We start from the raw sequence: 17,540 nt of genomic DNA, 5'->3' as shown, positions 1-17,540 counted from the left end.
TAGATTTGAAAAAAAATGTATAAAATTATTTGAAAAGATGATTAGCTGAATGTTCAGAGTAGTAACTTTGTTTTCTTTGGTTTCTAACAAAGTTTACTTAGCATTTAATCACTGCCTTTAATTTTCATTATCGATGCAAAGAAGCATCTGAAATTCTAATAGCATCTAGGAGACACCCTAGTGAAGAACACATTTTTGGGACCAGAAGTTAGCATAATGGCTATGTCGCTGGACTCCCACGTAGGCGACCGCAGTTCGAGTCTCAGATCCCATGGCTTAAAACTCATGCCGGACACGTGTGCATGCGTGTCCAAGATCCCGAAAGGAGAAGGGAGGAGAGGGGATAGCAGCGTGGCCATCCCCCGTGGGGGGTGATTTCTCACTTTCTGTTTCTCTGTGTCTGTCTGTCTGGTGAGCACACGTGCCCTATAGCAAAAAACCTCTCCCCCCCAAAAAAAGAACACATTTTTAAACTGTTAATAAGTAAACTAAACAATAAAGTTTCTCACCTCTCTCTCCACCTGGACTGTGTCATGGGGTGTGTGTGTCTGTCTGTGTAGCTTGTCTCTTAAGCTCTAAATTCCTCCAGTCTAAGAGTGTATCCTGCCATTCCTTGCTTGATCTCACTTCGATGTTCTTATTTAGCATACACTTGCAAATATTGTTGAGAAAATATAGGGGGAGTCTAACCAAACAAAGTCTGGATCAAATGACTGCTTCTCTTTGTGACATAGCGTGGACCTACTTGTCTGGTTTTGAGAAATTAACCTTCTGAATGTAGCAAATTAACTTTCTTGTTTTCTTTTGCTACCTTTAAGCACTTTTCACTGCTTTTTCACTCCGGGTGCCTCTGAGCATCAGGAATCTCTTTGAAGACATTCCACTTATTTTTCTAGGCAGCCTGCTTTATCTACTCATTCCCAGTAGCCAGAGATGGAGGTGTTTTGAACGAGCCCATCAATGTTCCAGACAGAGATACTGTTTGAAATTCTCCATGAACACGGTGCCGCTGAGCATTATTGAGTGACGTTTGTTTCTGTTGGTTGTGTCTGCTCTGACTAGCTGGTTTCTTTCAGATTGGCAGCTGGGATTATGCCGTGGCCGATGGACAGCTCCAGGAACTGGAGATCGGAGCGGAGCCGGGCGGGCCGCGGTTTCCCGTGCCGGGACGTATGGGCTTGGTTCAGAGGCACCGATGGGAAAAATCTATGCTTATTTTTACAAGGTGTAATTACTTCATCTTCTACCTTAGTAACTTCTGTCCTGTTACTGGAGTAGATAATGTCAGTAAAAATACTCCTCCCTTCCCCTCATTTTCTCTCTCCCCTGCATCTTACCACCACATTCTTAATTTTCTACCGGTCTCGCTTTATTTAGCAAGCGGCCCACTTTCTTTGCTCTTGTGTACTCAGTACGGACACGTGGTCTTCAGAGAGTCCATGTTATAAAAAAACTCTGGAGATTCCATGTTCTCGTTGTGCCAACATACATTTATACCACACTTACATTTTTCCATGAACTTTCTCAAATACCCTGCGTGTTCTTCTAGTTGCCTGATGCATTTTGAGTATCTTTTGGAGGAAAACCCATTGTTCTCTTAAAAAATGTTATTTCGTTTTCTAAAGTCTTACTACTAAATGATGGTAAGATATTGGTAAAACTAATGACTCCTTGGGATCAGATGGAAATAAGTGGGCAAGTAAGCCCAATATAATAAAAATAACTTTGTAGCAAGATCTATTGATTTATTTATTCTTACTAATTTATCAACTGGAGGTATTCTTATATGGTTAAAAACCACTTCTGGCTGTTAACAATTGTTAATGGATAAATTAAATTTTATAAAGTTTTATCAAGCGTTAGCAGACCTCTTTTTAATATTATTTTTTGGGAAATTCATTTTTCTCTCAAATGGAAACTCAATTTTTCTTTTTTAAAAAGAATTTTTTATTTTAATTTTATTCATTTATTATTATTATTCAATTTGACCAGAGAGAAAGAGAGAGTGAGAAGGCAAGCCACCAGGTCCGAGATTCGAACCACAGTTGGCCATATGGGTGTCTAATATCTTAACCAACACGCCACTTGCCAATCCCCAAACTCTGTTATTCTTTTTTTCAAAAGTAATACATGCTTTGTAGAAGATGCCCAATAGTGTGGAGGCGAGGAAGGCACACATTTTAATCCTGCCCATCTTTTCACCTTTCTCCTGCCAGAGAGAATAGCCAATAATAGTCTGTCACATACCCTCCAGGTTCGACATGCACATAGTCATGTGTGTGCATGTATGTACTCACATAACACATGTGAGCATGTGTGTGTGTTATGGGTTTTTTTTGTTTGTTTTTTGGAGAGGTTTTTGCTATAGGGCATGTGCACTTGCCAGAAAGACAGAGAGAGACAGAGAGACAGAAAGGGAGAAATCACCTCCCAGGGGGGATGGCCACGCCTCAGTCCCTTCTCCTCCATTCTCCTCTTGGGATCTTGGGCATGCACGCACATGCACCCGGCGTGAGTTTAAGCCACCAGGTCCAGGACTCGAACCGCGGTCGACTACATGGGAGTCCAGTGACATAGCCATTACGCTAGCTGCTGGTCCCTGTGTGTTATGTTAATACATATGTATGGATGTATATGTTTTTACTTCTATCAGTATATAAGTTATATACAATTAGAGCTTTTTGCCCATCAGTATATTATAGGCTAGCTTCTTTCTATGTTAGCTATACATTCAACTCAGCTCTCTCATTCTAATGACAGCGTAGTATTCTGTTACCATAACTTATGTGCTAGAGAGCTTGTGCCCTTGCCGAGGAGAGAGAAAGAGACGGTAAGAAAGCACCCGTCCTGGGGGATGGTCTTGCCACAGTCCTTTCTTTACCATTCCCGTGATTTTGGGCACGCACACCCACGTGTCCAGCGTATTCCCCAACCTGCCAGTCCAGAACTCAAAGCACACAGTCATCCGTGTGGGATCTGTCCACCTTTACTATGTCACCTGCAGGGCCATCTTTTGAATGCTTTTCTGATTGAATCTTCAATATTCTGTACTCACGTGTATCTGTTACTTAGATATTTCCTGAAAGACTATTTGTCTTTTACATTTATGCTTTATAAGTTTGAATTCTGTATTTTTTACTTCCAGGGCACTTTAAATATTTACATTTCAGTCTTAAAAGATTCTGTTTACATCATTTGAGTTGTGGACCAGCAGTTAGCGTAATGGCTATGTCGCTGGACTCCCATGTAGTCGATCATGATCTGAGTCCCGGACCCGGTGGCTTAAACTTACGCCAGGCGCATGTGCATGCATGCCCGAGATCCTGAGAGGAGAATGGAGGAGAAGGGATTGTGGCGTGGCCATCCACCCTGGGGGGGTGATTTCTCACTTTCTGTTTCTCTGTCTCTCTCTGCCTTTCTGGCCAGCACACACACCCTATAGCAAAAACCGCTCCAAAATAATAATAATAATAATAATAATAATAATAATAATAATAATTTGAGTTATGTCATTATGCCTTCTGAAAAACTTTTCTGAGTTGATTGCTCTGAGTACTAAAAATTTATCTCTGTCATTTCCCATAGGCTAATAGAGAATCTGGTTTCTCAGTGATTCATTTTTTACAAATAATTTAGTTTTATTTGTTACTGTTGTTGTTATTTCCTTTTGCTATGGGACGTGTGTGCTCGCAGGGTGTTGTTGTTTGCTACAGGGCATGTGTGCTCACAGGGTGTGTGGGGCCACGGGGAGAAAGTGAGAGAGCAAGTAGCCAAGTTTAAAGGGAAAAAGGATGAATGGTACAGATGCAGCTCAACACATAGCAGTGGAAATCGCTGGGCGATCTTTAATGCAGCTCTTTTTAGACACTGAAAAGAAGTTGATCTAAATAATAAAATCTCATTTGGATTCTTAAACTTTTTTTTTTTTTGGAGAGGTTTTTGCTATAGGGTGTGTGCACTTGCCAGAAAGACAGACAGAGAGCCAAAAGGTGAGAAATCACCCCCCAGGGGGGATGGCCACACCGCAATCCCTTCTCCTCCATTCTCCTCTCGGGATCTTGGGCACACACGCACACACACCTGGCATGAGTCCAAGCCACCGGGTCCGGGACTCGAACTGTGGTCGACTATATGGGAGTCCAGTGACATAGCCATTACACTGACTCCTGGTCCCTCTTAAACATTTCTTAGTAAAGAGCTTGACTAGAATCTTATGAAAGCACTCTAAAATTTCATTTATTTATGTCAGAAAACTTAGTATATTCATGTATGGATTTTATTTTCTTAATAAGTTATTTCGTTTCTGTTGGGTTGTTGGAAAAGTCGTGACCTATTTTTTTCTGGGCATTGTGATTTTTTCCCTATCTCATTGTTACAGTGAGTGCTTTTAGACGTAAATATATAGGGAATAAAATGCTATTTTAGAGTTGCATGCTTACAGAAAAAGGCAGTGTAAATATTAATTGCACCCTTATGTCTAAATTATTTCTCTCCCAACCCCCATCTTAAAATACAATTTTACCAGGACCAGCAGTTAGCATAATGGCTGTGTCGCTGGACTCCCATGTAGTAGACCGTGGTTCGAGTCCCGGACCCAGTGGCTTAAACTCGCGCCAAGCTTATGTGCACACGTGCCCAAAATCCTGAGAGGAGAATGAAGGAGAAGGGATTGTGGCGTGGCCATCCCTCCTGGGAGGTGATTTCTCACTTCCTGTCTCTCTGTCTCTCTCTGTCTTTCTGGCGAGCACATGCCCCCTATAGCAAAAACCTCTCCCCAAAAAAAAAAAAAAAATACAATTTTCCCACATCGATTGTTGGTTACTAAGTGCCGTACTGAGTTAACTTGTTTGCAGTTAGATTAAAAAGCCTAGTTCAGAGAGACTAAAATAGTCTTTGTTAAGTTGAAGCCAACTGCTGCATTGTCACCATGCCAAGTCACCCTGCCTTTGCTTTTGTCTTCCTCCCTTCCTTTCATTCCTTCTAGTGTATCTATATTCTCTCTCTATATTGTCTCTCTCTGCTTTGTTATCAAATCATGCACGTATGCAGTCTTTGGCACACACACACAAAAAAAAAACAATTGAATCCACAGCTCGTTGAAAATCCCTTCATAGTATTTCCATTTGGAAGTCCATTAATAAATTCTCTAGGTAATATTTGAGATGCTGTTTATAAAATATAAATATGTGGTTTTACTGGAATGTCTCAAAGTATTTGCATAGTCTCTTTTATTACTGTGTATTTCAACATCTGGAATGCTGTCTGCTGAGTCCAGGTTTTATTACAGAAAGTAGTAACAGGCTATTTGCAGAAATAATCGGGAATTGATGAATAAGAATGTTAAATAATAAAGCAAGCTTTTTCGCAGAAATGTTGGCTAGAATGTTTTATTCGACACGAGGCTGCTTTGTAATTGTGGCTGTTGTGGTCTCTTTGCTGCCTCCCTCCTGAATTAAGTTGACTCGTATGGCTGTTTATTCAATAAATATTTATTGAGCACCTACTGGGTGCCACGCCCCAGAAGCACAGAATTACTCAACCGTCTCCCATTGTAGGGAGACTCACAGTCTCATCAATAAGACAGAAAATGGAATCAGTAGTTAAACTTTAGACAAATAACCCAGCCACGATTATAGCATACACACACACACGTACACATATGCGTGTGTTTACATATGTTGTAAGAACGTCTCACACTTACTTTTGGTTTACTGTGCGCTCAGAACTGTGCTACATGCTTTCTATCAGTGTGAACAAGTGATGAGATTTGAGAAATGCTACGCCAACGAGGTGGAGCTCACGCAGGGTTTTCTAAGGAAGGTAGAACGTAGAAAGTTGATGGGATAAAGGTGACCATTCCAAAAGGGGCAGTGGCGAGACCAGCAGATGGGGTAATAGTTATGTTGCTGGACTCCGCAGAGTCAACTGCAGTTCTAGTCCTGGCCCCGGCAGCTTAAATCTCACACTGGATGCATGTGCGTGTGTGCCCAAAATCCCAAGAGGAGAATGGAGGAGACGGGATTGCGGTGTGGCCATCCCCCCTGGGGGGTGATTTCTCGCTTTCTGTCTCTTTCTCTCTCCAGTGAGCACACATGCCCTATAGCAAAAATCTCTCAAAAAATAAAAAAAAATGAAAGGGGGCAGTGGCCTAAGAAAAGTATATATGACATAAATGGCTTATATGTAGGGGGAGCATCTTCAAAAAGTTCATGGAAATGTATTTCCTGAAATTGTGCCTAGATTTGAAAATTTCTTTTGCATCAAAAGAAGCTTGTACCTTCATTTCCTTTTTTCCACAGACTTTTCAAGTCCCCCTTGTACTTGTGAAAGTTAATCACCCTAGCTGAAAAGAAGCACTTGGTACCCTAAATCCTGTCATGGGGTAGAGAAATGGAGGAAAAAGGATTTCAGTGTGACCACATCCCACTGGGGGGGATACCTTCTCTCTCTCCCTCCCTCTCTCTCTCTCTCTCTCTCTCTCTCTGGCAAGTGCATGAACCCTCTGGCTATTGAAAGAAAGAAAGGAAGGGAGGAAGGAAGGAAGGAAGGAAGGAAGGAAGAAAGAAAGGAAGAAAGGAAGGAAGGAAGGAAGGAAGGAAGGAAGGAAGGAAGAGAAAGAAAGAAAGAAAGGAAGGAAAGAAAAGAACGAGAGAGAGAGAGAAAGAAAGAAAGAGAAAGAAAGAAAGAAAGAAAGAAAGAAAAGGAAGGAGAGAGAGAGAAAGAAAAGAAAAGAAAAGAAAAGAAAAGAAAAGAAAAAAGAAAAGAAAAGAAAATCAAAAGAAAAGAAAAAGAGGAATCCTACCTTTGATTCAGGAATGTTATAATAACATTAATTCTTCCAGATTTTGGAAACGTTCTTTCACACACATAGGCGACACACGTGGCTACAGGCAGAGGTATCAATGGACGTGTCCTAGAAACACACAGTCCCTCTGGCTGTGCACGTGGAGATCTTAACACAGAAGTCAAGTGTTAAGCCCAGTAGAAAACAGTTTCCAGGAGAGAAAGTTTAGATTGAGAGACTCAGATTGCTAAGAGACCGTATAGTGAAAATAAGTTCATTTATGGATGAAAGAGAAGTCAGCCAAAACAATAGAAAAGAAAGGTAAGAGAACCTATCGGCTGTGAAGCCGGGGAAGAGAGAGGTGAAGAATGTAGGTTGTAACCAACGTTGTACATTGTCTAGAAATCAAGATGAATGAAAAATGGCAGATGAACTTTTTTGTTTGTTTGTTTCCTATAGGGTGTGAGTGCTTGTGAGAGAGAGATAGAAAGAGAGAGAGAGATGCCAGAGAGAGAGAGAGAGAAATCACTCCCCAGGGGAATGGCCACACCACAAACCCTTCTCCTCCATTCTCCTCCTGGGATTTTGGGCACACGTACACATGCGACCCTTGTGTTTTCCAAGCCAGCAAGCAGGCCTGAGACTCAAACCGTGAGTCGGCCACGTGGGATCCAGCTACCTTAACCTCTGCACCGCCTGCCGGCCTGGCAGAGAAACTTTTAATACAGTAAGGAAATTCCGAAATGATCACTAATGATTTAAAGTGTGACTATGGTGGTTTGAGATCATAGTTACTACTTCACAATTTTATGCCATAAACTTTCCCACCTGAAAATGCCCTCTCTGTTGCATTTTATCACCCACTCCACGGTTACTCAGGAAGTGAAGGCTGTGCACTGCAGCCTTTAGGCTGTCTCGAGGACTCGGAAAGAAAACGATGATTGCTCTCGTGTGAGGAAATTCAGCTTTCGTGCTGTCACTCAAGACAGAATAATTAGACCCCTGTATTATGTGAAAATGCTTTTCCTTAAAGTGGTCAGTAATGTGCCAATTCTATTAAAATGTTAAGACTTCTTTTTAGAAAGATGTTGAAAAGAGGAGATTGACCTTTTTTTATTTTATATTTTTTTGGAGGGGTTTTTGCTATAGGGCACGTGCGCTCACCAGAAAGACAGAGACACAGAGACAGAAAGCGAGAAATCACCCCCCAGGGAGGATGGCCACACCACAATCCCTTCTCCTCCATTCTCCTCTCAGGATCATGGGCACGCACACACACACACCCAGCCATTATTCCAACTGCTGGTCCGTTTTTTTTTTAATTGCCGAAAGGTATTTGTACTCATCAGAGAAAGAGAGGAAGAAGGAGAGAGGGAAAGCATCCCCCCATTGGGGTGTGGTCATGCTGCAGTCTCTTCTCCATTTCTCCATCCTGTCTAAATTGAGGGCATGCACACATATGCACCCCGGTTTTCAAGTCATGGGACCTAGGACTTGAGCTATGATCAGCCGTGTGGCATCTGGCTCCCTTCACCACGAGGCTGTGGGACCAGCCCAGGAGACTGGTATTTTTGAAAATCGTCTCATTATCCCTGTTTTTCTCATTTCAAAACAGTGTTCAACACAAACCCCTCCCTGTGGCGTTAGGGCCAGTTACATTGCATTTAAATCTGTCATAAGGTTTTGCATGCTTCGATGTCACTATTCCGAGTCTCTCTGTAATCACTGGCAGGATTTTCTATTCTCTGCGTAACTCCCATCCGGTGGCTCCCCTACTCCTGTACTGCCACTCTCCCCCCAGCGGCCCTGCTCTGTCTTCCTCACCTCTGCTCATAGCGCACCCTAAGCGTAAGTCATTCCCGAGGTTCAGCCGGAGGTCCTTTGTGTGTGTGTCCCAGGTATTTTCCTCCTGAGGCTAAACCGGTGGTATCTAATTGTGCTCCGGGGCCCCAAAGAGTTCTCAAAAGAGTCTCAGAGGATGCTGAGGGAGGCTTCACCTGACCTTCCATAGCCCTAGCTTCATGTTTTCGATACGCGGAGGTTTCATGTAAGATTTCATATCCTGTGTAAGAACTCACACCTACACAGCATAAGGGAAAGATAGAAAACCACTGACTTCAATTTCCCTTTTGTATGAATGTCACCCAAATCAATACCCGTGGGCCTCGCCTTGGAACCAGTCCTGGGTCTGCTGTGACACATTGGCCATCCTGACCTGGATAAATGGTCATTGCTCTCACTGACAGGTTCCACGTGTCTGATGGGACATGTGCTGTCTCCTTCCAAACTGGTTCTCCCTAACCGAAACTCCTTTTTCTGCTCATTGCTTTGCTACTCTTAGAAACATGCAAGTTAAAAAGAAAATTAGTTTTGTTTTTCTCTCTCTTCTTTCATTGTTCAAAGTCTCTGAAGATGTGTTGGTTTTTCCTTAGGATACGGTTCACATTTTTATCCCTTTCGATTTCCAGAGCTTGCACAAGGATCGAGGTGTATACAGCTGCTTACGTTTTGGACTGTGCTCAAAACCTCCAGAGAGCTCTGCGATATATTTTGCAATCTCGAGCCAGATCTGAGTTTCCTGGAACAGTGCGTTCATCATTATCCCCCTACACAAACACCCGACATTCCTCCTTCCTGCAGGTAGCCGTGTTACCAGCCTAGTGCTAACACAGCGTTTGACTCCGTGCGTGGCCACGTGTGAGGTCCTGGGCTGAGCACTTCCTACCATCATCTTGTTTACCCATGCCAGGAGCGAGGTGTCGTTGGTCTCTGTGTCACACAGTGAGCTACTTGCCCAAAGGCAAGCAACAGATGAGGGCAGAAGCAGGGCAGCGCCCAGGCTGTCCAGCACCCCAGGCCGGGCGCCATAGCGGTGGCTTTCCTGCTACTCCTGCCTCCTGTCTTCCTGGGGGAAAGGCACGTGGGCTGTGCATGTGGGCTGCCGGGCAGCGACCACAGAGGGCAGCAGTCGGGGCAGAGGCGCTGGCTCTGCCAGCTGCTCTTCAAACAGATGGAAGGTTCCGGTTCAGAAACCCAGTCCACAGACCCATCTAACATAGCAAGGCTGTCCCCTCCTCCTCTGTGATGACTTATTTCTTTCTTTGTTTCTTTCATTATTATCATTATAATCTTGTTTGTATTACATTGGTCTAAGCTTCACGTTGCAAATTTGTGATTTCTCTCTTATGATTAACCTTAGGGGCCAGCAGGTTGGTGTAGTGATGAAGGCACTGGACTCCCACATGGCTGACTGTGGTTCGAGTCCCAGACCCAGCAGTTTGAAACTCACACTGGGCACATGGGCGTGCATGCCCAAGATCCCGAGAGCAGAGTCAAGGAGAAGGGACTTCAGTATGGCCATCCCCTCAGGGGTGTGATTTCTCACATTCTGTCTCTTTGTCTCTCTGGCAAGCACACATGCCCTATGGCAATAAGCGCTCTCGCTCTCAAAAAAAAAAAAAAAAAGATTGTCGTTAATGTTTAATAAATAAACAAATAGGGCCAGCAGGTGGTATGGTGGTTAAGGGGGCTGGATTATCACATGGCCGACAGCAGTTCGAGTCCTGGACCTGGCGACTTACTTTCTTGCTCTCTCTCTCTCTCTCTCTCTGTCCCTCTCTGGTCAAACTGAAATAAACAAACAAATAAATAAATAAGGTTAAATAAAATAATTCTTAAAAGTAAATAAATAAGTAAACCAATAAATTAGTTCCACTCCTCAAAAAAAATGTTTAGATGCTATTCTGAAAATGACCCTCGTCTCTGTCCCTCGCTGTTTGTCAGCTCCTCCTGCCCCAACCTCCCACGGGGCTGGGGCTGGGGCTGCGGGTGTCTCCACGCTGCCTGCTGGCTCTGTTCCCGGGTGCCAGTCTAAGGCCAGCCTCACCCTCACCAGCTCTCCCCTAGTCCCGCTGTTCTCTGTGGCCGTGCTCACCGTCAGGATGAAGGTGACGATGATGACATAATCAGGGTCCTGTGACCAGTCATGTGACCGAAAGTTTATGCCTTCTCTTGTGTTCAGTCTACTTTTGTTCCTATTCTGTTAGAAAATATTGGAGCCAGCAGATGGCGTAGAGGCCATGTCACTGGACTCCCACATGGCCGACCTTGGTTCTAGGCCCAAACCTGGTGGCTTGAAACTCATACCAGGCGCAGGGTAAAAAACAGTCATTGGAAATACCTTGAGGGTTCAGCAGGTGATGTGGTGTTTAAGGGTGCTGGACTCCCACGTGGCTGACCATGGTTCAAGTCTCAGATCTGGCAGCTTGCTTTTGCTTTCTCTCTCTCTTTCATTCTGTCTCTCTCTGGTCAAGTTTAAATAAATAAATAAAGTTAACTGAAATAATTCTTTAAAAAATAAAAAAGGAAGAAAGAAAGAAACTCTTGCCAGGCACATGGGCGTTCATGCCCAAGATCCCAGAAGGAGAATGGAGGAGAAGGGATTTGGGCATGGCCATCCCCCCTGAGGAGTGATTTCTAGCTTTCTATTTGTTTCTCTGTTTCTCCAGCAAGTGCATATGCCCTATAGCAAAAAAACCAAACAAACAAACAGACAAAATAAAAAAACAAACAAACAAAAAACTTGTCTAAAAGGAAATAAATGAAAATAAAAATTTTCCAGAGAGTGTGTATACTCACCAGAAAGAGAGAGAGAGAAAGCACCCTCCATGGAGGATGGTCCCATCACAATCCTGTCATGTCCATTTTCCCTCCTTTCAGGATTTTGAGCACACATGCACAGGCACCCAGCAAGCTTTTCAAGCTGCCAGGTCCAGGATTGGAACCTCACAGTTAGTTATGTGGGATTCAGCCTCCCTAACCACCATTACCACCGACTAGCCCATGTTGACTACATATCAAGGGTCTAATCCATGCAAAGCAATTTGGTGTGTGTGTGTATATATATATATGTGTGTGTGTGTATATATGTGTGTGTGTATATATTATGTATATTATATATTATATATATTATATACATATTATATATATAATATATAATCCTTAAAATAGCACTATGCAATGGGTACTGTTATCTCTCGCCATGTCCCAAAACTAAACATTGAATGTAAGGTTAAGTAACTTTCCTTAGAGCATGTAGGTTGTACATGGTACGGATGCAGGATTCGAATATGGCCCTTTTGACTTCAAAACCCACACTCTGAGACCAGCAGATGGCATAATGTTTACGTTGCTGGGCTTCCACATGGCTCACTGTGGTTCAAGTCCCAAACTTGATGGCTTGAAACTCACTCCGGGTGCGCGTGCGTGCATGCCCAACATCCCAAGAGGAGACTGAAGGAGAAGGAACTGCAGCATGGCCATCCCCCCAGGAGGAGATTTCTCACTTTCTGTCTCTCTGTCTCTCTGATGAGCACATGCGCCCTATAGCAAAAATCTCTCTTTAAAAAAAAAGATCCACGCTCTTGAGGGCCGGTCCGAGGTGCAGTGATAAAACACAGTACTCTGCGAAGCTAACCCACATGGGAAGGTTCTGGGTTCATGTCCAGGGACCTCCCTGAGTATACCAGGCTTGCAGGTGCCTCAAACTTGACGTTCACTGAGACTGGGGGTGGGTTACCTCATCAAGACCTTGGGTTGCTATCTCCCCATCTCTGTTGCTCGTGAAAAAAAGAAATAAGCTTTAAAAAGATCATGCTCTTTACCCCATACCACTCAGCTCTTACAGAGAGGCTTTCTGGTCTTTTCTGCCTAAGCAGACATCGAGCATCCCTTAAACTTTCCGGATAGATTGCGTCAAACTGTTAGTCTTCCAAGTACTTCCAAGTATTTCCGCTGCTTCTCATATCAGGGAAACATTCTTGGGGGGCAGAAACGTTACGCCCCACAGTGCTGTGTGTCTAGTTCATGGTTATTAACTGCATAAACGAATACTTGCCAGTATTACTTACAAGGTCTTTGCGAAGGACCACCCCAGTCAAATATGAAAAGGAAATTAATGCTCAATTGTACTTGCATTTCGTTCTTTGTGGTTCGTTAGCCATCTACAGCATAAAGGTCCTGCCAAAGCATGTAGAAACTGAAGATCTATTTTCTTAGTGATTCAAGAACACCATGAACTCATATTCCCTTAGGATGTAAGGGATTTTCTTCATCCTTGAGCCTGGGAGTTAGGAGTGCTGACCGCTTGGGGGTGGGGAGGGGCACTGACGTAGCTTTGTGTGTCTTCCTTTGCTCTCTCCCCTCGCACGTCCTATAGCAGCATTTATCCATTGGACTCCCCGTGACTCGAGTCCTTGCTTCCGCAGGTCTTAGATTTAGCGAGAGCAGGCAGACGCTGACCGGTAGTAATTGCAGATGATGAAGCACCGGGCATCTAGAGCTGGCGGTGACTGGGGAGCGGGCATCTGTGCCAGGTGTGCGAGAAGAGTGCCTTCTAAAAAGTCCACGCACACATCTTTTTAGCAGGTGGCATGGTGGTTGAGGTGCTGGACTCCCACATGGCCGTCAGTGGTTCAAGTCCCAAACCTGGTAGCTTGCTTTCTCACTCTTTCTCACTTTCTCTCTGTCTCTCCTTGGTGAGCATACATATTCTGTAGTGAATTGAAAAATAAGAATAATATTAATAAACAAACTTAATTCTTTCAAAATAAGAGAAGGTGCGTACACACATCCACACACATGCACAACCCTCACATTTTGTCCCTGGTCTAACTGGCTTGTGCTCGAATGCAGCCTCTGTTTTTGGGTTGTGTCATAGCTACTGGGGTGCCATCAGACTGTCAACACTAATGCTTTTCCTGTGGCAAAAGTAATAATGCATCAAGCCATTTACCTAGGAGCTACGTTTCTCTTTTTCCTCCTTTGTATATATCCCAGAATGAAATGGGACCTGAAGTCAGAGTCGCAGAGGTTCTTCTGCATAACCTGAAAGGGTTAGCGTTTCCTCATCGGGGGGTGACACAGGGAGGAAAACCAAACGCACAAAAACAGAAACGAAGCCAAAAAGGACAACCCCTGACTGTAATAGCAGGTTCTGTTTCCCCTCACCGAGTCGAGAAAGTTGGGAGAGTTTATGGGAGCGGTTCCCTAAGTAGTAAAGGATGACTCACCCTCAGTGCCCCCGCCAGGTGCGTAGCCCCACCGTGAGCACCCAGGTTGGTTTTCAACATGAAACAAGCCAGAAGTAAGGAATGACGTGCTCAGGTGACAGCTGTGGCTCCGTTGCCTGTAATTAGCGCCTCTTAACCCTCCGACGTGCCTGTGACTTTTTCAGGCTGTTGAAGCTCAAATCCGCAGTTTTGGACAGACGCCTTCTCAGCTGCTCATAGAGCCCCATCCTCCCAGAGGCTCTGCCATGCAGGCGGTAAGTGCCCTTTCCACGCTCCGGGGTTATTGCCTCTCCTGCAGACCAAGCTTGATGTCCAGAATGGTCTCTGTGCTGGCCATGCTCCACCACATCTGGGCCCGATCTTATGCAATGTCTGGTAAGCCGCGAGCACCCAGTAGACGTCACTGCATTTTCTCCTGGGGCCTCTGAGAAGGTAATCGTTGCTCCCAAGTTAGCCTGTTTCATGGGGTCCTGTTCTGTGCTGCAGAACTGAAAGGCCCATAGTTACCATATATCCTCCCTGTAGGACAAAGGACTCCAGACACAGGACAGATGAGTTATTTGATTTGATATTAGGAGTGCCTGTTGACAGATTGGCTTTGCTATGGTGTTCATTCTTTTTTCGAGAGGTTTTTTTTTTTTTTTGCTGTGGGACGCATGTGCTCACCAGAGAGACAGAAAGTAAAAAATCACCCCCAGGGGGAATGGCCACACCACAATCCCTTCTCCATTCTCTTCTTGGGATTTTGGACACGCACATACACACACCGAGCAGAAGTTTCAAGTTGCCAGGTCCAGTACTTGAACCGTGGTCGGCCACATAAGAGTGCAGCATCTTAACCACTACGCCACTTACTGGCTTGCTGTTGTATTTAGTCTTTACATCTCAATGTGTTTTTCAGTTTGGCAGTTTTAAAACTACTACAAGTCTAATATGCAGCCCATTGTTACTGAAGGTCGGGGGCCAGCAGGGAGAAGAGTATTGGTTTGGTTTACCAAACCACCCAAAACTGAATGGCTTACAGAAATGGTGTATTTAATTTTTCATGATCCTAATGGTTAGATAGGCATTTCTTCTGCTTTTTCCATCTTGGCCCACACAGGGGCTGGGCTGCTGAGGCCTCTCTTCCCATGTGGCCTTTCTTCTTTAAGGAAGTTAGACCAGGCCACTCTCGAGGTGGGAGCCTGGTCCGGAGAATGCACACACAAGCAGCAGCCTTTCTGGAAGCTTGCTTTTGGACTCTCATGTCATTACATTACATCCAACTGGTCACAGCAAAACAAAAGCCAGCCCAGAATGTTGGGGTAGAGAAATAGACTTGAACAACAAAATAATGTGGCCATTCTATCTTGATGGGTCCTGAAATTCCAGGGAGAAATTTTTCACTGAGATCAAACAAACAAAACACTAGCACCATGACAGATTGAACTGCGCATGAAAATAATTCTGTTAAAAAAAGCAGACTAATTAATGCGTGGCATTTTGGTTAAGGCACTGGACTCCCATGTAGTTGACCGTGGTTTGAGTCTTAGACCCAGCAACTTGAAATTCATGCTGGGTGTGTGTGCATGCCTACCCAGAATCCCAAGAGGAGAATGAAGGGAAGGGATTGCAGCATAGCCCCCCCCCTGGGGGGGGGGGGGATTTCTCACTTTCTGTCTCTCCGTCTCTCCAGGGAGCACACATGCCCTATAACAAAAATCTCTCAAAACAAACAAACAAACAAAACAGATTTTGTTTCTTGAATTGTCCCTCATAAAAATAGGTTACTCATCACTATGTCAAATTAAGAATAGAGAAAATAAAATCTGTTTCCATAAGTACAATGAACTATTTAAGAGAAATTCTAAGTTGTGGTTCAGTGAAGACGGAATTTTGACAGACTCAGGGCAGGGGAGGGAGCAGCAGGGAGAAGGCAGGAGGGAACCCGGCTCTGCCCGCCCTGCCCCTTGCCTTTCTGTTTTCCCTTTCCTCTTCCACCTCACTTTCCCCTCCCATTGCCCTCTGCATCTTCTTTCTTCAAGCATTTTCTCCCTTACCCTAGTAATACGAATTGACCCAAATAATAGACTGCCAGCATTTTACAAAACAATGTGCATCTTTTCCCTTGCTGTTTTTAAGGCAGTGGAGTCAGATGCCCACCAATGTACAGGGGACTTCAGTGGGCCAGGGAGGCCACCCAGCCAGCCAGCATTTAGCGGGAACAATGGAAGACAATGCCCTACAAGTAGGAAGGCTGATTTATGCGTGGACTGCGGAATTGGCTGTAGTAATGGTTTGTCCGTGAGAGCAGGCTGTTCAGGTGCAGCTGATGGAGGCACCCCCATTGCACCATTGACTCCCCGCCAGGTCACTGCACTGCCCGGGTTACCAGCCACACTGTCCCGCCGCCAGGTCTTCCTCCATGCACGGGGTCATGGGCTCATCTAGGCAGAGCAGTTCTGCTGTCTCTGGGGAGGGAAGCTGGGACAGCACATGCTCAGAGGAGGGCAGGAGACCGTCTTTCCCATCACCTTAACCCTCCGAATTTCTCTGGCTCAGGCGAATTCTGTTTTCCTGTGCACAACTGTGAGCGGGAGAGAAAGGTGCACCAGAGAGCAAGCGGAGCTGTCTGCAAGGATGGCCCTGCTCTGGGGACATGGGGGGGACCATGCTACTGTCCCCACTTCTTCCTCAGACCTGGCTGGCAGAGGCACCCAGGATGAAAAGAGGGATGGACATATCCTCCTGGTTTGGCCGGCGTGCTGCAGCTACTGCATCTGGCAGACTGGCAGGCAGGATGGGCAGAGCTCGCTCCTGCTTCTGGGGCTGCTCCATTCCTGCCAGCCCAGGATGGGGCGGCACCCCCAGGAGTTCTCGTCCTTGGCTACAGGGGTCACGCTGGTCAGGACTAGTCAGGAGGGGCAGGTAGTGCAGGACAGAGAGGCAGGACAGCGCCCTGAGGCCACAGTGGCCAGCTTGGAGGCCCGGCCCACCTTGTGGGAAGTGGCTGCTCCTCGCCATGTGGCTGTGAGATGGCCCCCACTAGAGCCACTATGTAAAGAAGACATTCTCCCTACACATTTGAGATTCTTTTATTTATTTATTTATTTTAAGCATTGGAATTATTCACTTTGAGCCTAGTTATAGTTACAATTTGAGCTATTTGGCTCAGAAATATGTAGGAACTGGGCCAGCAGGTAGCATGGTGGTTAACGGCACTGGACTCCCACATGGCTCACCATGGTTCGAGTCCTGGACCTGGCGGCTTGCTTTCTCACTTTACCTCTCTCGCTCTCTCTGTTCCTTTCTGGTCAAAATTTAAAATAATTAAGTAAATAAATAAAGTTAAATAAACATGCATGAACTTCCTTCCAGTGGAACTTTACCGTGGTATTGTCCTCTGATTTCTTCAGAGTCTATAAATCGACTTTAGTGACTGTGACTGAAAAACCACGTAATAGAATAATAAGGCTTGGTACTCTGAGATGAGGTTCGGGTCCTTTGCCCAGAACTTCTCCAGAAGTCGCCAAGAGGATATTCTGTTTGTTCCTGCTTGAGGGCCCATCATCTCTCATTTCTACTCAGTTTCACAGAATTCCTTAAAGACTGTTGGAAAGTTTCTTTATATGAGGAAAATTACTTACCGACCCTGGATTTTGAAAATCAGAGCCGCCCCCCCCCCCCCCGTTCATTAATAGTTTTCA

At 44.9% G+C, this 17,540-nt stretch overlaps 1 protein-coding gene across 1 annotated transcript in view; it reads left to right on the top strand.

Annotated features, from left to right (window-relative positions):
• The window catches only part of LOC102499849 (lipopolysaccharide-responsive and beige-like anchor protein), a 358,799-nt gene that overhangs the window by 283,207 nt on the left and 58,052 nt on the right, over positions 1–17,540 (top strand). Inside the window, exon 13 of the mRNA XM_006162336.2 lies at positions 14,019–14,108. Within this exon, the coding sequence (XP_006162398.1) occupies positions 14,019–14,108 (90 nt within the window). The remainder of the gene's footprint in view (positions 1–14,018; positions 14,109–17,540) is intronic.

This window comes from Tupaia chinensis, unplaced genomic scaffold (genome assembly GCF_000334495.1).
Source record: "Tupaia chinensis unplaced genomic scaffold, TupChi_1.0 Scaffold139871_1, whole genome shotgun sequence".
NCBI lineage: Eukaryota > Metazoa > Chordata > Mammalia > Scandentia > Tupaiidae > Tupaia > Tupaia belangeri.
The sequence above is the reverse complement of the archived record's forward strand: the minus strand, read 5'-3'. Positions and strand labels throughout refer to the sequence as shown.